Genomic DNA, 22,380 nt, shown 5'->3' with positions numbered 1-22,380 from the left:
GGACCAGGGCTCGAACCCATGTCCCCTGCATTGGCAGGCGGATTCTTAACCACTGCGCCACCAGGGAAGTCCCACGGCTATGTATGTATCTTAAGGCAGAATTTTTTCAAAGGTGGTTGTTAGACAACTGTCCAAGGAGATAAGTAGAGGTGTCTGCATGCATAGGAAAGAAGATGAGGGTGTCTCCTGCTTCAGAGGAGAAATCGCTTACTGCTATTGCCGAGTGTGGGCCTGTTGGCGTCCAGGAGGTTCTTCACTCCCAGCTCTGCTGCAGCCCCTCTGTTGTTTTGCTCTGTCTGTGAGCATTGACGCTGTCATTTAACACAGCCGTTGGTGCTGTTATACAGGATATAGTGTCTGGAACACTTTGATTTGCTTGGTCATAGTGATACGACACTTTTGAAGAACTAGCTTCCACACAGAATTACTATGGAAAATGAGTAAGATGAAGATAAATTACAGAAGTTTCGTTTTTTAAAAAAATTTCTTACCTTTTTTGTTTTTAGTTGTGATAAAACTGGAAAATATGTACTATATCTAGGAAATGAACATCTTGAACACATATCCCTTAAACTGTAAAATAATTTGTTCAAGACACATGACTAACAATTTACATTTCAAAGCAATTTTGATGGGAATTAAGCATTGATAGATTTCATTAAGATTCCCAATGGTACAAACTTTTTACTCCAAATAGAGGTGTCATTTACTGAGTTTGTTAGGGTCCTTGTGACTGGGTGCAGTTAGTATGCATCTGTGACACCTCACTCAGGCAACACGCCAGCACACTTTCCAAGTAGGATCTGCCTGTGGATTTCCGAGATGCTCGCCTGAGTACTGGTTGTAAGTGTAGTGTTCACATTTGTAACACATCAGCCAACTATGAAAGTGTAATCTCTCCATAAGTCACGTGTTTCTGCATTTCCAAGTTGTTTAATGAGGAATAAATCCAAAGAAGAATATTTAGATTACTCTTGAGAATAGACATAGTTCTAGGGGGCAAAGATTCTTAATTTCTTTCCCTGTTCCAGCTTACCTGAGGTGTGTGACACACTCCCATCACTAACTGTTGGTCACTCTTGTGGTGATTCACCAAGTCACCCACGCCCACCCTACCCCGCTGTCTATACGTATGACACAGAGGAGTTTCCATACCGGAAAGGTCACCGGGGGTGTGAGGTAGATGGAATGAAGAGCGAGCAAGGTTAGAGGGGGTGAATGTGCTGGTGCAGAAAGAGGTGACGAGACCTTAGCCAGGCAGGGAGAGCGGGGAAGGAGGGAGGGGAGCAAATACGAGAGACTGAGGAGAAAGAAGAGACATGTAGAACGATGTCCAGGCTCAAGTCTACGCAGGCGAGCCTAACAGAGAGGCCTGTAGCTGTGAGGGATCCTTATGTTGGGTTCGCACATCGCAGTGTAAAGTGTCTTCGGGCTCTCGGGGTGGGAAATGGCTGGTAGTCGGCGGATTACACGGCTCTGGGACTCTGAGGGGCGGTGCAGGCTGGGGATCTTAGGAGCTAGCAGTGCATAGAGGTGTTTGTAGCCGTGACTATTGTTGACATTTCCCAAGAGGGCACGTAGTGAAAGCCTAGGTCATGTCCTCAGAAAATATAACTATTGGAGAGGAGACAGAAAACAGCTGAGAAGGGAATGCTGGAGAGAGTTTGGAGGTGATCTAGGATAGAGGGACTGCATGGAGACAAAGAACAAAGAGCCCTTAATAGTTGCCACAGTGCCTGAGGGTTTGACAGCCGTAAAGGTAGGAGCGACTTTACCAGCCTCATCAGTTCAGAAAAGAAATTGAAGTAAGCTGAAGATTAAATAATAGCTGGGAAATGACAGCATTAAGAGTACTCTTCCTAGAAGCTTGGTTCTGAAAAGCAGCAGTTATAATTTAGGAATATAGCATCAAAGGAAGCTAGTCTGTATGTTTACTCCTAACATGTAAAGTGCTTAAATATAAACAGAAATGAGCAAATCGGGGCCTAGTTATTAAAGAGACAGGAAGGGAAGAACTAATAGATGGGTAAAGATCCCTGAGGAGGCACGCGGGGCTGTGTTCCAGAACACAGATGGGCGGATCAGTCTCTGCCCAAAGAGCACCTGTTCCTCACTGCCAGGCAGGAAGGGTGAGTGCAGGGATACACAGATCAACCGTGTGGATGGAACGGCGGAGTAGAGCAGGAGCCCGTACCTCATCGTGTCTGTCTTCTGTGTGAAACAGTAAGCAGGGTCATCTGCGGCTGGCGTAGGGCTGTGCTCCAAGCCTGTGGAGAGTGGGGAGTAACATTGGGAATAACCCGCCCACTCTCTTTACGGAGTATTGATACTCCATAAAATTGTGTAGGGCATTATGTGAAGGCCCACATGTGTGCACATGGGTCTACAAATTGCCTAGTAACTCTGTTCATTAAAAAAATTGTTGCATTTACTGCCAATAGTTATATTTTATCCATAATATTGTCCCAGCGGTAACTGATCTTTGTAATAAAAACTGAGTTACTTAAGAATTATTGATTTAGCATAATATTTTGACTGAAGTTTATCATATTCAACTTATTTAAAAACAGTAATCTACTTCTGATCTATCTGTCTAGCTACACATATTAGATATATATACATATACCTACACACGGTGGGGGGGGGGAGAACTCAGAATTGATCAGAATGTTTCCTTAACCAGAAAATCCCTTTTCTTAACCATATCATAGCATTTATAAGAGTTTATTTAATGTTGCAAGATATCACTGTCTTGCTTAATTTACACGTTCAGAAGCTGTTTTTCTACATTTCTGACCTAAGCTGCGTATCCTGGTCACCCCAGTGTTGCAGGGACTTCCGAGACTGGTCAGGCTTGTGGTCAGGGCAGTCTGGGTTGCAAGGTGCTGAATCTGTCCATAGGATTCCTTTCTCTAATCAGAACAAAAATCAATTCAGTTTTTGTCTCATGTTGGTGACAAGTTTTTTGGCTTTGATTTTAATTTATATTTTCATTATTCAGACTAATGCTGCCCTTGTTTCCTTCCTGCTGCAGGAGGCAGCCCTGGAAGCTCATCTCGTCCCTGTCTTGCACTCTCTCTGGCCTTGGCTTCTGATGGATGATTCACTGATGCAAACTGCCCTGCAGCTGCTTTGTGTCTATACTGCAAATTTTCCAAATGGTAAATGGAACCCAACACTGCCTTTCAAAAGTATACTGCAATACTAATCTTATGTAATGTTGCTAAAGTGGAAAAATGTATATACATTTTGAAGTGTTTCTTCCACTTATTTGAGGGTATGTTGGTTAGAGGTATGCTTTCTCACAGGTATTATAAGAACGAGCAGTTATGTTACTATATGTTTGATGAGACAGAAGAGTCATTAGACAGCTCAGGGAATAGAGAGGGAGAAACTGTCGCGATTATATGGCAGCGGAATGTTGAATTTAAGAGGAAAGTTGAGAGTGAAAATTATGATGGAAGACCTTAAAAACAGGTTAAGATTAAAACTTAAAGAGATTCTAGAACAGGAGGCTGGTGTGGTGAAAGGTAGTTCTGGGTTCGGTTGGCTTGGCGACAGTTGGTATCATTGGGGTGCCTCTTTCATTCCTGCATTTGACAGACTTTTTATTGAGAACCTCCCAGGGCCCTGCATTGTTAGAGGCCAACAACTAAGAGAGAGCAGAGCAAGCAGGGAGGTGACTTGAGGAGAAGGTGTGAGGTAACTGTTTGAGGGGAAGGAAGTGGGGGGCATTGCGGGCAGTGTGAATTTTCCATGTAAACTTAGGGTCACAGGTTTAAGGTTTAGTCAGCAAGTTTAAGGTTTGCGTGCTTCTTCTAACAACAGTCAGCAGCGTAGCAATTGGATTCTCCCGGTATCAAAAGACAGACAGAGAAAGGACCGGAACTGAGAACATTCACAGCCATCTTGGCACTGCTGTGTGCTGAGGGTGGCTATTTCCTCCACCCTGGAGCCGCCTGTCCTGTCGCCCGTCCTGTTGCCCACTCCGCGTGCCTCTGGCCGTGTGAGCTGGCGGGAACAGAGCCTCAGGCTCTGTGCTGTATGGAGAGCACTGCAGGGCAGCGTCATCCTTGTTTTCAGGCCGCTGCTGTTGACTTTTTCGTCCCCACTTCTGCTCTCACTGCCCCCCACCCCGGCTCACGGCCTCTCGCAGTGTGACCGACGGGGCACGGCGGTCTCTGAAGTGTGGCCTCTGCACATCATCCTTCTTTACCCCACCCTTCACTCCTTAATTTAGCATTTAGGGAAGTGTGCTTAGGGGAAGAAAAGAATCCGTTGCAAAATACTGAGCAAAAGAAACATATATTGGGTTGGCTAAAAAGTTTGGGGTTGTTCCATAAGATGCTACAGAAAAACCCGAACAAACTTTTGACCAACCCAATACTTTATGATAAATCTTTGAAACCGTAATCTATGTTACTTACATACTTACGGTAGATGCAAATATTAGAATGTGGTTCTGATGGAGGAAGAAGCTTTTTATTTTCCTGTCTTTTTTGTTTCCAAGCAAACCTGCATCATTTAGTGATAGTTTTATGTAACATGAACGGAAACCTTGGTATTTGGATACTGCTGTGTAGTGTGAATACAGGAAAGATCACTCTATTTATTTGTGTTTACTTTTATGAGTTTATTTTACAGAAAGTATTTGATTCAGATCTAGTTGTACTTAAGTTAGCCTCCTTGCATGGACTTTCACAAGCTAATCACACCTTAGGCTTACGTTACAATACAGTAAAATGCATTTCTAATTCTTTTATGATTATTTTTCTCCTTTGATAAATCCCATATGGTTGTTTAAATTACTGAGTAAACACTGGACTCTGGAAAACCAGTTGATGCTACTGCTGGCGCTTGCTGCTTGTGAGCTGTGTGACCTTGAGCAAGTCACTGACACCTCTGAGCCCCGAGATGCCGTTTAGCGGACATGGCTGGTGGCGTTTGTCCTGTCCTCCCACCTCAGGGTTTCGTGGTCCTCATTTTTTTCTTCTGGAAAGTGAAGGCATTAGACCACAGTGTTTTTAAATGCTTTATTGAGGTCATTAGGCCCTCAGTCCATTAGATCAGATGCAGACATATCAGCACCAGCCTTCAGTGCCATTGCAGTTCACAGGCTAATGGCCGAGTCCTTTGATAGACAGACATGCTTTACCACTCAGGTTGTTGAACTAAAGCGTGGAGCCGAGACGACGTTGTGATGGACTGTTGTTTTTCAAGGTTGCAGTTCTCTCTGTTGGTCAAGTTACGGACAATATCCTGTTCAAACTGCACATCGAGGGGCCCCTGGCAGCTCCCTGATGCTGTGTATCCTGAAGATGGCTTCCCAGGTGCCTCTCGAGAACACTGCAGTCCAGCAGATGGTTTTCATGTTTCTTTCAAACCTGGCCTTGTCTCATGACTGTAAAGGGGTAATTCAAAAAGTGAGTACCTAAACTCTCCTTCCTGTCATAAAAAAGAGACTCAGTAAAATAATCCTTTCAACCGAGGACATGTGTGAAAAGTCTAGAACTCAGTTTTTAGGATTAATTATTATGATTTTAAGGCATTGTATTTTAAAGGATTGTAAAAGGATCAGGAGGTTCACTTTGTTTAAAGCCTGTTGATAGATGATACATGAAAAGTGACAGAAGCTAGAATATGATCACACCATTCCCTTTTAGTTTGTCTTCTTAGCTTTTGGACTGTATTTTCTCTCTGTCAAAGATGACGGTTTTAGGGCTTCCCTAGTGGCGCAGTGGTTGAGAGTCCGCCTGCCGATGCAGGGGACGCGTGTTCGTGCCCCAGTCCGGGAAGATCCCACATGCCGCGGAGCGGCTGGGCCCGTGAGCCATGGCCGCTGAGCCTGCGCGTCCGGAGCCTGTGCTCCGCAACAGGAGAGGCCACAACAGTGACAGGCCCGCGTACCGCAAAAAAAAAAAAAAAAAAAAGATGATGGTTTTAGAAAGACAGCTGTGTTACATTTATTTGAGATCATAAAAGCGATATATTGGTCTTTAAACAAACAAAAAACAGACCAAATTGAGCATAACAATTCTAGTTCAATTTACATTGTCAAATGGTTTATGAAATGACGGCCCCTCCTCAAGTTAGACCTAAGTTCTTTGTGGCACACAGGTGACTTTTCAGTCCCTGAGACTCCTGTGCCAGAACGTGACTTCCCGCCGCTGGTTTCAACTTGGGCGCTTTAAGAGGGACGGTTGGCTTAAGCAAACCCAGTACACGTGTTCCCTTAGGCTGTATTTAGGTGCGTGTAAACAGGATCCCTAATTTGGAAGATTCCTTAAAATTTGAATATGATCAGATTATCTGTTACTTACTAGTACATAGTAATTTGAATGCTTCCCTTTCATTTACATGAAGGCCAAGGTAAATTGCAAAAATTGACCACATTCATAAGAACTGAGTCTCCTTTTCCTCTATTGTATCATCTCCCCAGCCACCACCCCCTCCAAAAACAAACACACTTTGAGTGCAATCTCTAAATAAATAGCAGTCTTACTAAACAAAGATCTTCTCAGTGGTATGTTGGAGCTAACTCACGCTGGTTCATGAGTGTTTTTGTTAATTTTCAGGAATTTTGCAAGCCAGCTGACATCTTGGTGGTATCTTGAAATCAGCCATGGTGGGAATATTCACGCCATGCACATCAGGGACCTACTGCTCTCACCTCAGCACATGGCTGGCTATTTGCTGTGTGTGTGTGTGTGTGTGTGTGTGTGTGTGTGTGTGTGTGTGTGTGTGAAGTCATCTGCAACTGGACTTTGTTGGGCGGGGGTGGGGGGGACAGTGCTTTCTGCCACTTCCTTATGGAGAGCACGCTGGTAGGAAGCAAAGTTGGAATTCCCAAGTGGAATATAAATGCTAATCTTGGATCTGATGTGTGACTGAGCTGATGCTTATTCTTTTTAAGCTTCAGTTTCTTCATTCAAAAAAATTTTAGATTAAACAAAATGATCTCTAAGATATTTCAACCCCCAATCTATGATTTTGGTAAGGTACTTAAGCATATTTTGTTTTTCTCCTTTTTTAAAAAAAAAATATTTATTAATTTGGTTGCACCGACTCTTAGTGGCAGCAGGCCGGCTTCTTAGTTGCAGCATGCATGCGGGATCTAGTTCCCTGACCAGGGATTGAACCCGGGCCCCCTGCATTGGAAGCGCAGAGTCCTATCCACTGTGCCACCAGGGAAGTCCCCTTAAGCGTATTTTGATATAAGTGTGATCGGACTCCATTTCATCAGATTTCCATTTCAGGTGCAGATCAGTCAGGTTATTTTTCCTCTGCTCGAATTAGGAATCCTCCGAGCCTTCCTCTGCTCATTGTTATGAAGAGCCCTGGACACTTTCAGCTACACCTCCCATAACTCATCTGTAGTTATTAGAAAATGTAGCTAATGCTATTGTACAACTAAAATTCTAAAATAATCTCTTTTTTCTCTACCACGGCATATTTCTTTGCATCCTACCCAGTGCAGGAAATCGTCTAAAAATGTCTTTAGGCCCAGCAAAAAGAAGGACTGCCCAGAGCATATTTACAATTTAAAGTACTATCATATATTTTATCACTGTTGTCAACTCCAGATCCCCAAGATCATGGCAGAATCTAGCTGAATGGGAAAGACAAGGGATGAATCTAAAAAGCACTAATTTGGGCTGAGAGGTGGGAAGAGATGTGAGTGATGGCAAGGGCAGGGCAGAGTGGGATGCAGTTCTGCAGTTTACTTGTTGCTTGGGTGGTGTTGCTAATGTTTCTGTAGCTCGTTTCGTTCTTGTACTCAGTCCTTTTATGTAAAAGTGCCAAATTTATTTTATAGATTCAAGCCAAAATTTTGATTTAGGTATAGGGGAACCCAAGAAATAAGCCAGAATAGGTCGTTAAACAGGAAGAAAGATGAGCTACTCTGGAGAGTTGTGAAAGTTAAGCGATTGTACTTCTGCGCCCTGATCCAAATGCCTGTGGTTCCCATGCTGTCCTGGGCTGCTTCTTGATCTAATACTTTTATGCCCTCTTTCCTTGTTTGCATACAGATTATTCTAGGCAATAAGTTATTGTCTTTCACATAGTTCAGGGTTTGGTGTGGTTTTATAGAAGGGGTTTTATTTGGAGGTTGAAAGGACTCTTACAGTTAAGTAATGGGGCTTTCTCATCTATAAGTTTACAAGAATGACATGTAGCCATGAGAAATCATCTGTAATGATGAGCAGCTGGGGTAAAGTGAATATAAGATGTACCCACAGATTTTTTTAAAAAAAACACTTGTCGTTGGTACTACCAGAGTTGTTAACTGGTGTCCAAGACTGACTGAGGTTTTGTTTCTTTTTCTTTCCTGTAGGATCACTTTAAATGAGGAGCAAAATTGCCAGAAGGCAGACAGAAAGAGAAAACTCAGGAAGCCTGAAATAATCCCCAAACTGAATGATCAACCCTAAATAACTAGGAGTTGACTAGTTACTGTATCCATCATCAGGAAAGGATTAGTGAGAATTAAAATTTGAGCACTTAAAATTTAAATTAAAATTTAAGCACTCCTTAACCTTTTCACTTATACCTGGAAACAGTATAGATGGAGTATTTGGAAGGTATTGGGAGGAAGGAGAAATTAAAGTTGGGGAAAAGAGGAGCAGCATGCTAGTACGTGATCTCTGAGGGACTAGGAAAATAATGAAAAGACTCAAGAGGAAAATGATATTCTCTCTATTTATCCACAGAGTAACTTCTTACAGAACTTCCTGTCTCTAACATTGCCAAAAGGAGGAAATAAACATCTCAGTAATCTGACCATTCTTTGGTTGAAGTTACTCCTGAACATATCGTTTGGAGAAGATGGGCAGCAAATGATCCTGAGGCTCGATGGCTGTTTAGACTTACTTACAGAGATGAGCAAATTCAAGCATAAGAGCAGCCCTTATCTACCTCTTCTTATTTTTCATAACATTTGCTTCAGCCCTGCCAATAAGCCCAAGATCCTGGCTAATGGTGAGTATTCTGCCTGTACACCACACGCGTCCATTTATCCGTGTGGTTATTCAGGTGAAAACACAGGATAGTTTATAAATAATGTGCCAGGTGCTTATTCATCATGCGCCGCGTTCAAGGCACTGTGGGAGGCTGCAGCTGTAGGGACGAATTGAATCGGGTGTGATTCCCGTCCCTGAGTTGCTGCTGAGTCTCCCGGGTTAACAAGTCGCCGCACAACAGCCAGGCTGGATCCAGGAGGTGGTACCGAGGTGGGCCTGGGCCCCACCTCCCTCCTCCCGTCCCTCGTCCTGGTCCTCTGACTCCTCCACGCCTTTGAGCGGGCACTGCCCTGTCCGTGGAGCCTGCCCAGACCAGCCTGTCCACGTGGTAACCCCACCTCTTCCTCCTGCCTCCCCGCCCTCTCACCCTCTGCCCCCTCCCCTGTTTTACGTTTCCCCATAGCACTACCACCAGCTGCTACACTGTGTTTTCAGTGTATATCTGTGTGTTCCTCGTCTGCCTGCACTGGAACATAAGCTCTTACACGTCAAGAGGCTTCTGCCTCTTTTGTTCATGTTTATCTGGAGCAGCTAGACTCACGCCCGTCACTAGTGGGTGCCCAGTGGGTGTGTGAGCTTGAGAGCCACACTGAGCAGTCAGCAGAGTTCAGGACCCAACAGCACATGGTGACAGTAGCTTCACAGCGACTCCATTCTCTGATCTCAGGACAGATGGAGGCGAGGATCGGTGAGGATTCAGAAAAATTTTGGAACAGAAGGAGCGAAATGGAAACATCTGTTTGTGCAACCATGTGCTGTTTCTGTGAGGGGTGTGTGAATTTCAAGTTTTATGAGGAGGTGTGTTATCATGAAAAGACAAGAGGTGGGCTCTAGTCTCCCACGTACCTGGTGCCGGCTGCCAGGCCCTCGTGTGCTCCCGCAGCATCGCCTGGGGCAGCTTCTCCAGGTCCACTTTCTTCATCTAGAAAATGGTCTCTCCTTTCTTGACTTCGGTAGAAATCAGTTGTTAACACATAAACTGCCTGGCACTGTTTGTGGTACATGGTAGATGCTCCAGATGTATTAATTCTCTTTCCATTCATGTTTTTCACTTAAACTTTTCTTAGAGGTGTTTTTCTATGAAACGCGGAGTTTTCCAAGTGGAAAGGATTCTGCTTACATTTTGTTGTGTATAGTCATGATTCTATTTTTCTGATAATAATTATTGAATTGCTAGAAATGCAGGGGAAGATTTTAGAAGCTCAGCCAGCCTTTAACTTACCTAAATGAACGATGATCTCCTTTCCCGTGGCCCCTCTGCTGACTCTGTGTAGCTGCCATGGGGGAGGGGCTGGGAGGGGGGCGCTCCAGCGACTTGTTTCCAGGTTTCCATCCTCCTTCGCTGTGTCTCCCTCAGTCCTTACGTTTGTGAAATGAGGGTGACGTTAGGGCCTTACCTCAGAGGGCAGTGAGACGGCCTGTGTGAGGCGTCTGTTCCTCTTCCTGCCATCACCTGTTAGCATTCACCTTTCTCAGAATAAATGTTTTCTTTGGGGACTGCTAGCTGCAATTTTATTATTGAGAGAGTTGGGAAAAGGTCAGGCTTTAGGGAACTGAAGGAAAAGTCTGCATTTTCCATTTCTGGATCACTCAGGGTTTTGTTTTTTTTTTCCCACAAATAAGATCTTTTATTTGTCACCATTAAAATCTGAATTTTAAACAGATTCTTAGACTGTTGGCTCATATCCATTAGCTCATTCAACTTGAGTACCTGTCTCATCCCCAACAGCTTTTCCAGGACTACTACCTTCACCCTGTAGCTCTGTGAGTTTTCCCAGTTCAAACTTGGGCTTCTTCAGCATTTTTACTTTTCTAACAAAAACATCATGGACCTTTTCTGTGTCTTTTCCAGTGCTGTCTGGAATCAATTTATTGACCACCTTTTTCAAGTCATTTGTTTGCTCCTCTCCGGTCATGATTTCCATCATCTTCTTGTGGATCTGGTGGACTTGCTGGTGCCGGGCATAAGAGGTCTTCCCGAATCTGATTTACATTTTTTAGTAAAACCCACACAGAAGAGACGAAGCAAATAACCGTCGGTAGTCTTGACATCAACGTGAGCTTCAATCATGGTCTGCCATTTTTTGACCATGGGGCACATTTTGTCATGCGTAAGATCCATGCCATGGAAATTGGTCAGGCAGTTTTTGCCCTGAACATCCTCAGTAATTAGCTTGAATTTTCTAAATGCAGCTTCATCATTCTGCAGATCATCAGGGCTCGCTTCAAAAACACGACCCTTGAGGCCATCAGATGTGATTTTGGTTCCTTGAGTTCTCGTGACCAGTATTTTCCCAATATTTCTTATATTGAACATAGCTGGTACTTTCACATCATACCAATCTTTCTTAGAAAATTGGTCAGCCGCTTTCTTCTTGGCTCCCTTTTTGCTGCCTTTCATAAGATGCTTGTTACTGTTGACTGCCAGGGTGCTGCTCAGAGAGCCAAAAGGCTGGATCACTCAGGATTTATTTTTAAACATTTCCTTGTATCAGCAATGTGCTCTCTCCTTCACTAGCTTAAAGAAGTAGCTTTCCCCAGCCCCACAGATGTGAGATCAGGGGCCTTCAAGGCAGGGTAGGAAGCAGCAACTGTGCCGTTTCTACATGAATGTGTCGCAGGCACTGCCTCCGTCTCCACTTGGGGATCCAGAGGGAATGCTTGGCAGGGTCAGGCAGCTTGAAAATCTTCCCAGCAAGGCTGCGTAACTCTGATAGTAGCACCCAAACATCCAGTCTAGATGGCCAGGAGTAGAGTGGGCAGTGGGGCTTGACTTTGCTGTTTAAACAGATCCAGAGTACTCCTTGTTTCTGGTCATGTCAGGGTAGGTCTCCTCTCTGAAAACAAGAACATGCTAGATAAAATATATTAAAATTCACCTTAAAAAATCAAAGAACTGAAAACATAGTGGGAAACTTCTAGGCCAATTTTGATTGAAAGTGTGTACCCAGAGAGGTAAGAAGTTTGTAGAAGGCTCTTTAGCTCCCAGGACATTTGCCAGCTTTGTGTGCTGGGGCTTTTGTCCAGGAGTGCCAAGAGGGGAGGGGACAGACGCCGGGAATCTCTGGAGTCTTATGGACCATCCTGCAGGTATTGAGCTGGAATCCCAAAGAACTAACCTCTTAGAAGAGGATGAATCAGAATTAAATTGGTGCCCCAAACCTCATGCAGGCGACTAGAAAGAAAAGAAAAACAAGTGTGAGAATGGGCACCACAGACTGCCCCTCACAGCTCTGCACCCCAGACACACATAGACAAGTGGCCCATGACCTTGGTTGGAGCTGATCCTCGATTGACAGTGCCACGAGGGGCTGAGCAGAAGCAGACTGCCCTCTGATGGATGGAGGACAAGTTTGGACTAGGCCTCAGGGAACCTCCACAAATAATTTTTCAAAAGCATCAGCCAGTATACAGTTAAAGATGACCAAGCTTGTCAGGAGAAATGGCAACATGAGTGAGAAAGAGCAGGGGGAAAAATACCAACGTATCTGCCTAGATTTCAGATGCTGGAATTCTAAAACACAGATTTGAAATGACTTTATTTATACAGTATTTAGATAAATAAATGACAAACTTGAAAGTATTTGCTGGGAATAGGAAACTGAAAAATTGAAAGATTTGGAAAAAGAACCAAGCAGAGCTTCACTGTTGAGTATGATAATCAGTTAGCCACTTATAGGTGTTTAAGTGTAAATTATATATTCAGTTTGTTAGTCACACTAGCTACATGTGGCTATTGGCTATCTTATTAGACCACATACATATAATTATTTCCATCACTGTAGGAAGTGCTGTTAGACAGGACTATTCTAGAACTTCAATAGCCAAAATTAAACACTCAGTATACATGTCTGGCAGCAAGTTAGGTGCAGTGGAGGAGAAACTTAGGTATTAGAAGATAGATCAGAAAAACAATATCCAGAATGCAGCACAGGCAGCTAAAAAAGATGAGAAAGGATTAAAAGAATAAAGCGTTTAAAATAAAAAAAAAAAGGTAAGTGACATAGCAGATACATTGGGACAGTCTAATTGCATGTTTAATTGAAGTCCTCAAAGGAGAGGAGAAGAGAGGAAATGTAAGCGAGGACAGCTAAACATTTTAAGAACTGTTTTCGTCAGACACGAATCCATAGATTCAGGAGACTCAGATAATTTCGAGCAGATAAATAAAAATAAATCCACGTCTGTTCTCGAGGTTATTTCTATGTTTCTGTGCAAGTTCAGTTCATACCTATTTGTTAAACTTAAAAATGTTTTATATGCTTTTTTGTATACATATTATATTTCACAATAAAATGTGTTTTAAAAAAAATTGATCCACTTGCATTATCAGAGGGGACACTACATTAAGTGACCTATACATTATACAGTACCTATACAGTACTTTATTAAAAATTTTAAGAGATAGTAACTGGTTGAAGGAGTTATATAAACTTATTTAGATCATGGGTTATATGTTCTGAGTGTCTGATAAAAAGTATGGAAACATGCCTGGATGATACTCAGTTGGAGAACACAGAAATCACCCTCGCATTTGATGATGGTCCCTAAGAGTACCAGCTGCCACCCATCACCTCACATGATGAATTGCATCAGGTAACAGTTGTATATATATAGCCTGGGTCTGGGTAGGTTATGATACAGAGGTGGCGGGGAGTGCAGAGCAGGTGGTGAGGCAGCAGGGGGTAGTCGGCAGAGAGTGGCAGCGCCCACACCTCACTTCCACGCTGTCTGTCCCTCTGCTGCACACAGCTCACTGTATGGAGCCGCTTTTTTTTTTTTTTTTTCTGTAAAAGATTTTAAATTTCTTAAAATTTCTTGAAAAATGCTAAATAAGATTACTTGAAATCATTTTTGTTTGCTTTAGTTATGGAATCTTTCGTCCCACTAGTATTTATTGAGCCCCTACAATAAACTTGCAATGTGAATATTCATCAGTGAGCGGACACACAGAGTGTACCCTCAGCTAGGCTGCAGTTAGGTGCATTCACTGAGGCGGGGATAATGCATAGGGAGAGTTCCCAATAACAAGGGTTTCACCCCTAAGAATGCAGCATGTTTTTAAAATCACACATTTTAGAGGGAAAATAATTGGATAGAATTTAATGATCCATACAGTTAAGTAGTAAAATAGGTTCGTGTATTGTTCTGAAACACTTGGACGATCTCCTTGGGGCTAGACATCTGTACTTTAAAATGAGTAGGCTGCTGCAGATAATTTGTAAGTCTTTCATCCTCTGGCCAGCTTTGCACAGAGGGGCTGTATCTTGTGTGTTGTTACGCCTTTAAAAAACATTTTCCTCTCTCTCTCACACACACATACACAAACACGCCTTTGAAATGTTTAGGCCTTTTTTACAGGCTTAACTAATATGGTATTTCTTGACTATTGTTTTATATTGTAGCCCATGCTATTGATATGTTTGTATAATGTCTTTATAATTTATCATAAGACCAAGTCCTATTTTCCTGCATGTGAAAATGTGAGATATGATTGAACGGCTCATTGATAAACTCATTGTGTAGTGGCTTACTTCTGCTCTATCGTTGTCTTTAAATGAATGTGCCTTTGTTGAATTAGGGCCTAAAAAGTTAAGCAGCCGTGGCTTCCCTGACAGTTCTGTGCCTGCTGTGAAAACAATTTGTTTCCAGGTGGTTCTCCCACATACCACATGTTATAAAAGATTGCTTTTGCCAACTATTTATTTGTTTGGTGGGTAAAAAGGGGTTATCTGACCAGTCTAAGATATGAATACAATGTATTGTCTGGGACTGAACTTTTTTTTTTAATGTGCTTATTATTAGAAAAAGTCATTAGTGTGCTAGCTTCCTGTCTGGAAAGTGAGAATCAAAATGCTCAGAGGATTGGAGCAGCTGCGCTTTGGGCTTTGATTCACAATTACCAAAAGGTCAGTTCTTAAAATCATTGTTGTCCCTAGGGGGCAAACACCAAGGCTGTCCAGAAGTCAGAGGACTGTCAGAAAGGAAAAAATCAAGAGTCAAAGATAGTGTTGCCTTTGTGCATTCAAACCATTAGTAAACTATCTGTCAAAGTCTTTCATGTAATCATTTCAATAGGAGGTGTCTCAGTTCCAAGTGTTTCTCTCTCGAGTGAATTTTCCCTGTGAATATAACTTGATTTGCCATATTGGTACAATGCTAGTATGAACTGTTTCTTCTAAAAGACGTGTCAAGGAAAAACTCATCTTGAAATCAGGCCGAACAATGAAGTTTTATCCAGTTGCGAGATTCGCCTTTCTCTAGGACACGTCATCACTGAACTTTGAAGTCAGCTCAGTCCTTGTAAGGCTGTGACACAGGGCCGGCCCCAGGGGAACGGCCAGCAGGTGGGACTTGCACCTGCTCTCTCTGGCCTCTGGTCTTCTCTTTGATTGCAGACGTCTCACTCCTGAGAGAAATACCTGTGTGTACCTAGTGGCTGAGTAGTGGCCAGGTGACAGTGTTAGGATAGATGGCCATCCCCAAACGGTGCTCACGCAGCTGGCCGTCCCTGGTGCGCACTGGCTGGTGTCAGCACTTGGGAGGACAGAGGCTGCTCTTGTCACTGTCACCCCTGTACCCCCAGGGCTCAGCACAGGGTTATGCACTTTGGAATCGCTCAGTAAATACTTGTTGACCAACTGGCCGACTGCTAGTATTGTGTATCCTTGATCTGAAATCTGAGGTTTGAGGAAATAATGAAATACTGAAACTGAGATGGTATAGTTTAAAATAGCAAATTGAGATCAGGGGAGAAGGGGGAAAAGGGCAGGGAAGGAAGAACATGGGACAGTAGAGTAAAAATCAAGTCAGATAGGGAAGGATGTGGGCGGTGGCACAGTGGGATGGAGTGGTGTAGAATCTCTAGCTACATCATTCTCTTCTGTAGTATCCTGTTTAATACTGTAGTCAACAAGCGCAGACTTAGTATTAGTATTGTGCTATCCTGATAATTAAACACATGGGAATAAATCTAATTGATGGATTGCTCTATATTATCCTAGGCAAAAACAACTTTGAAAAATCCATCAATAAAAAGAAGAGTGGATGAAGCATATTCCACAGCAAAGAAAAGTAAGTTTTATTATTAAAGAGATTATAGTTAAACTTGGAAGCTGTTCCCTGAGTTCTCTGATTAATGATACATTTGGACAGTTGACAGCAAAATGGCAGTTTTCTACACTGATGTTCTACACTGAGTCTGAGGAGCTTTTATGCTGAGGCATTGTGAAGTGTGCCAATACTTGGTCCATGTTTTTCATTTTTTAAAAATGTAACATTTTTTAAAACAATAAAATGTTCTAATAGATGAATGTTTGAGATACAGTATTTTCTTGACGTGTCAGTGATCTTTCTCCAACTCATTTTTTTGTATCACATTTCTTTTTGCCGGTGGCCACCACTGTGCTGAAGTATGTTCTTACATGATAAGAACTAGGCCCAATTAGAACTGACCTTGAACAGAAAATGTTGATCTAACGTCAGGGAGTTGAATTACAGTCTTCCAAGAATAGATCCCATTGCCCCTGCATCCACTCGGTCCTGTGATGTGACCATGATATGAGGTAGAGTTTTCCTCTCAAAGTGCATTTTTCATTTTAAGTGATACCAGTTTTCAATGAGCATTATTCTCTAAACCTTTTTTCCACTAAGGTACTGAACTGTGTCTTTCCTGTACTGTGTCTGTTGGCTATTAATTTTTATGTTTTTATAGTGTAATTTTTTTGTAAGTGGTTTGGTTTGGGGTTTTTTTCCCCCCCTTCGGTTTGTTTCTAGCTATGACCATGAGTTTCTAGAGGCAGTGAATGTTTGAATTTATGTGGTAGGAGGGGTGGTCCGTAAAAAGAGCAAGGCATTCATTTGGGATCGTAGGTAATAGTATCCATTATGGAGGTATATTGATTTTTGTTTACACTCTGTGGCTAAACCAGTAATTAAAAATAAATTCCATAACTTCTTAATTTTTAAAATGTTTAGTATTTTAAATATTAAATTAAAAAATATTCTTATAATGCTAGCACTCAAGAATTGGAATAGAACTTTGTCACAGATAATCCTATTCACATGTGTTTGTGTGTGTGTCTACTGTTCAGTGCAGTGCTAAAGTTTAATAAGTTGCTCTTCTGTGCTCTAATTTTTCTGTCTCAGCTTTCTTAAACTCAGAAGAAACTCCTCTAAATGCCTATTATTTGAAATGTCTTGAAAACCTTGTGCAGCAACTTAACTCTTCATGAGCGCTCTGAGATGCTTTGCCCCGAAGCCAGCGGCCACCGGACAGGTGAGCCAACCTTGAAGCAAGTTGTGTGTAGACCTGTCCCTGAAGACGTGCTAAGCCTCTGCATCAAAGGGCATAGAGAGTCCTGGGAACACAAACTCTTTTTTTTCTATGCAATGTGTTTTGTAAAAATCCTATTTATCAGTTATTTAATAAAATAAAATATTTTTAGCAACTGAAAATTGACTAATAATTGCTGCTTACAGGCTTTTAGCAGTCTCATGAATATAAATTTTAGGAATGGAAAGAAGACATTGTGTTCTGATTTCCTTTTTTAAAAAAATTTTTACGTGAAATTTGGCTCATCGATACAAACCCTTATTTTTCAAAGCATACACATCAGTGAAGGAATATTTGTAGTAAACCTGTATAATCTTGTGATTAGCTTCTTTTTGCAATTTTTAGTGATAGTAATTCCTTTCCATATGATTTATAAATGTGTTATATTTTATTATTTTCACCTTTCAACCTCTGAAATGTTGTGTAATAAAAAAGGAAGAAATAGTGTTTATGGTCATGTACCGTGGCCTGGGTTCAAATTCTGTCTCAGCTCAGAACATCATGAAGAACAGGAATGTGAAAAATCTAGCAGGAACAACTCTGTCAAGACCTCCTCACATAACTCTTAACTAACATGTAGTTCTGAACTCAGAACTTAAGATTGGGAGTTCCCTGGTGCTCCAGTGGTTAGGACTTGGCGCTTTCACTGCTGTGGCCCAGGTTCAGTCCCTCATCGGGGAACTAAGATCCTGCATATACATACACATACACCACACACATATATACACACTCATTATTTAGGAAAATGTTTTCTAATTAAACTATGATTAACAAGAAAAAGAAAAAAAAAACTTTTTTTATTAAGTACTGTTAGCAAATTGCTATCATTAATAAAATAAGCCATGGGATGTTATTTACGCTAGAAGCATGGGGACAAAATATGTGTTAAATGCTGAAATAGAAGCAGATAAATTTGTAGTTTCTGAAAGTTATTCATTAGAGATCTGAAAAATAGGTCTAGGAAGTTCAGAAGTTTCTGGATAGCCCAAATTAATTTGAAGCAATGGACATGCCAGTATTCTGAAGAATTCTAAGAGCAGGAATCTTAGGAATTATTTCTTCCTTTTTTCCTGGTTTCTTGTACTCTATGTCATTTTCTTGGTATCACCTTTAAGCCCTCATTGATGACTGATAGAACAGATTTCTCTGTAACTTCCGTTTAAAGAGCTCTTTCTATGTCACAGGCACTATTCTCCAAACATTTATTATTTAATCTGTCTTTCTCTAAAATACTGCTGTTGTACCTGTGTTAGAGGTGAGTGAATGCAGTGGCTAGGTGATCCGTTTGTGGGTGATGAAGAGGGAAGTTGAGGTTGCAGGCAGACATTGATCCTGAGGTGTCTGTATTTAGGGCCTTGAGCAGTCTGGGGGACGACTGGTTTTGAAAACAGAGGAAACAAGTAGAATAATTAGCTGACCTACTTGGAGCCTTTCCCCACTCTTCCTAAAATCCTTTTCAGAAGTGAATAGCTGGAAGTACTTTTCTTTGGTGTTCTGTAAATAATGGAGTGAAAAATAGAATTTGACCATTTAATTGCAGGTCCCCAGTTTCCCTTTGTAGTGTTAGATTAATACAGGTGATGAGTATATTTTCCATCATTAGTCTTGTGGCTGCACCTTGTCTGCCCCCCATTTCCTGGGATCTGCTGCTTGACCCATGATGTTTCTCAAATTCGGCAGGTTGATGAGTAAGAATAATGACTGGCATTCCTGTTCCTGCCATACGAGGTGTGACCACAGTTTTTTCGGGGAACGTGGCGAACTGGTTAAGGGCATAGGGCTCTGGAGTCATATGGACCTGGGGCCAGCCCTGGCCTCACCCTGCACATCTGCAGGGACCTGGGACAGCCTCCAGGCCATATCTTCCGCTGTCACTGGGGATAAGTATACCCACCTTGTAAAGTTGGGGAGAGGATTGAGTGCCCAGTCTTCTCTGTGTACCTGGTACGTAGCTCATTGTCTATTAGATGTTATCAGTGATTGATTATTCTTACAGTCTCAGAAATGTATCTCTCTTTCATTAAAGCATTAACTCTTTTGTGTCCTTGCAATGCTTCTCTCCCTTTGGGGAGGGGGATGTGCTGGAAAGTGAGTTTTGTTGTCAGAACTAAGGCTCCCACATTCCAAAAAGATTATCCGTTTCTGGTGGAGGTGCACATCCACAGTCCTGAGGTCGCTAAAGGCACAGACATTGAGCAAGTCGTCTAAGTCTCGCAAAGCACTGCATAGAGGTGCTAAATACACCTGGGTGACCTGATGCTTTTTCTTCTTCGGCTCAACAGGTTGTCTTGATTGAATGTCAGTTGGTGAAATATTGCCCCTTCTCCATCTGAATTATGAAAATGGAAAATACAAGAAATTATAACCTTAGCAGCCGGAAGAAAATCTTAGCTTACAGAATCCATCAGTTTGGGAGCAGACCTTTTCCTCTTGCCACCTGTTGTTGGCCTGTGTGATCCAGGAAGTTAGGGGAATGGATGATAAAAGGCCATTGTGAATTAGGAAACTTAGTTTTGGGGAACTTAGAGCTTATTTTTCTTAAGTCAGAAGTTATTCCTCAAGGAAATTCCTTATAGAACTCAGGTAACAAGTCTCATACATAGGCCCAGGATGTAGGGAAGACCATGCCAAGACCTGGGATTCTGAGGTTTGGCAGCGAGACGTGAGGGGCTCGGCATGATACTGTTTTAACTGTTCCCAAAAACGTTCATCTTTGTGTTTCATTTGCTCCTTCTGCATTTGGGAAATCTGCTTCAGAAAAAAAATCTGCTTTTTTTAAAAAACGGTGTTTCATAAAAGATCCATATGGTAACGTTCAATAAATTTCTTTTTAACTAATTTCACATGAAAGCCAAGAGAAATGTATGTGCTTTAATGTAGACTCCAAGGGAAAGATTCTTTCATGCATTTCTTCTTTTCCAATGACGTCTCTTTCCCTGTGGCCTTACCCGTGCCCGCAGCCGTGCCTTTGGAGCGTCTGCGTCCCATTTGGTTCATTCCTCTGGGCAGCAATGCTTGGTGTTCTGGTAGCAGATTGCTTGCAGTTCTGGAAACATGACTTCCTCAGATACTCTGTTAGAACATTCTTCCCTTGGCTTACCCTGGGAAGAGACAGATTATAAAGTGGAAAACTATTTTTAATCGTTTTCTGGTGTTATTTGTAAAGATTGGATCGCAAAGAATCAGTATGTGGATATGATACCTCTTATAAAAAGTTACCTCTTATATCTCTTAGGAAAAGCCATGATTGCAGAGTAGAAACTCCAAAATAATAATGGCTTCAGTGAGAGAAGAGTTTCTTTTTCTGTTTTTTGTTTTTTTCCACAGCCAGCAAGCTCCCCACCGCCACCCTGGGGTGGGGTGCAGTCCTTGGCTGACGGTGTCCTCAGGGGCTCAAGTGCCCATCCTTCTTTGATGCATTCTTCCTTCGGCAAGTCGCCACGTGGGCATCTGGAAGGAAAAGAACTCCCCCAGCTGTCTATTGCCCCTTTCAGGAGGCTTCCCAAAAGAGCAGTCTAACAACTTGCCCTTAGGTCCTTGGACAGAACAGTGTGTTGACTACAAGGGAAGCGAAGGGTTGTAGTCCTTCAGCGGGGCTCACTGCACGTTTAGTAACACAGGCCTCTGCCGGGCAGAAAGGAACAAGGGGTTCGGTTAGGCAACCACCAATCCCTGCCCCACTGGCCAACGTTCTAGCTGATTTAAGAGAAAAACATGATACAACTAGAAGTTAAAGTATTATGTTCCCAAATTAAAAATAAGAGGTTAGATGCTTACTGAATTTATTCGATCTGTGTTTAGACCTTGTGATTAAGTCTAGTTGCATTTAGAACTGGAAATAGTACTGTCAGAGAATAAAGTAAGATCACTTCCTGGTGTGGGTTTATTCCCATGACATGAAAGCCTTCAGTTGTCAGAACCCACCTGCTTATCATAGAGAAATATGGCTGTGAAGACAGAGTAGTTGGTCTGAGCAGATACCAGCATTCTCAATGATAGTTTAATTAATCAAAAAATTAATTGGAAGATTAAAAAATATATGTACTTTTACCATTAATTTCAAATATGTAAATATGTGTTCATTACCCAGTCTCTTAATAAGGGCTGAGGCCTTTTTTGAAGGTAGTTCCTTCACTGATGTTATGTTTTGGGGCGTAAATCACATCTCTGGACAATTTCCAGTTTCAGTTTCTGGAAGTGGAGCAAAAACTAAGACACTTACTAAGCGATCTAAACCTCAACCTCTTCCAGATTTTTCTTTACCATTGTATCCAAGAATTCTTCCAAATTTCTATTATTTCTGACTTTCTTTTGTAGTTAACTCACCTCACCAGATTCAATAGCAATTTGTGACTCCTTGTTTCTAATTCTTTGCAAAGCATCCAACTTAGCTCTTATAGAAATAATTATTTTTCATCTTACCGCTGTCCTTAGTATTTAACCAAATTCTATAATTACAGTAAGGAGTCCAAGCGGTACAGATGTTTTAGGAACAAGTACAGCCAGATCCTGGTCAGTATGAAACTCGCCGAGTGGAAGCCAGAGAAGCCTGTGCTGGAGGGAGGTCCACTCGCCCCTGTGCTCATGTGCTCTGGCGTTGGTTGGCCGGTATGTTTATTGGGAAAATGGAGAGAATTGTTTAAGCTTAGCAGATCCGTTCTCTGGTGGCCAATAAAGAGAGGTTACACTATGAGCTTCTAAGATTTCTTGAAACTTTGAACATCCTCTTGTTTGTTTTTGTGGCTAATCCTTGCCTGGCTCCCTGTATTAGACACAAAGAAGGCCAGAGGATAAAGGACACGGGTCCTTGTTGGACATTATTCTCAACTTACCTTGTACCTTCTTCACATTCTCTGGCTTGCTTATCCGTGCCCTTTCTTCTCCTGCCTCTTTGATTGAATTCTCTAACTTTCCTCCACCCGTGTGCCTCCACCCACCTTTACGTTTCCATTTCTGCCTGCTTTAAAAGGCTAAGATCAAATGTCACGTCTCCCGTGAAGCTGTGTCAGATTCCCCAGCTGGCAG

The 22,380-nt window shown here is 42.1% G+C and overlaps 1 protein-coding gene and 1 pseudogene across 2 annotated transcripts in view; one reads left to right on the top strand and one right to left on the bottom strand.

Moving 5' to 3' along the window:
* The window catches only part of RTTN (rotatin), a 138,003-nt gene extending 120,545 nt beyond the window's left edge, over positions 1 to 17,458 (top strand). For both annotated transcript variants that reach the window (XM_060029205.1, XM_060029204.1), the window contains exons 44-49: positions 3,035 to 3,161; positions 5,221 to 5,423; positions 8,712 to 8,979; positions 14,826 to 14,929; positions 16,025 to 16,094; positions 17,169 to 17,458. In XM_060029205.1, the coding sequence (XP_059885188.1) occupies positions 3,035 to 3,161; positions 5,221 to 5,423; positions 8,712 to 8,979; positions 14,826 to 14,929; positions 16,025 to 16,094; positions 17,169 to 17,254 (858 nt within the window). In that variant the 3' untranslated portion in view covers positions 17,255 to 17,458. The remainder of the gene's footprint in view (positions 1 to 3,034; positions 3,162 to 5,220; positions 5,424 to 8,711; positions 8,980 to 14,825; positions 14,930 to 16,024; positions 16,095 to 17,168) is intronic.
* On the bottom strand, positions 10,676 to 14,694 carry LOC132436388 (small ribosomal subunit protein eS1-like; annotated as a pseudogene).
* Positions 17,459 to 22,380: the final 4,922 nt, after the last annotated feature.

Source organism: Delphinus delphis, chromosome 13 (genome assembly GCF_949987515.2).
Source record: "Delphinus delphis chromosome 13, mDelDel1.2, whole genome shotgun sequence".
Lineage (NCBI taxonomy): Eukaryota > Metazoa > Chordata > Mammalia > Artiodactyla > Delphinidae > Delphinus > Delphinus delphis.
Note: the sequence above shows the minus strand (reverse complement) of the source record. Positions and strands in the feature narration are given on the sequence as shown.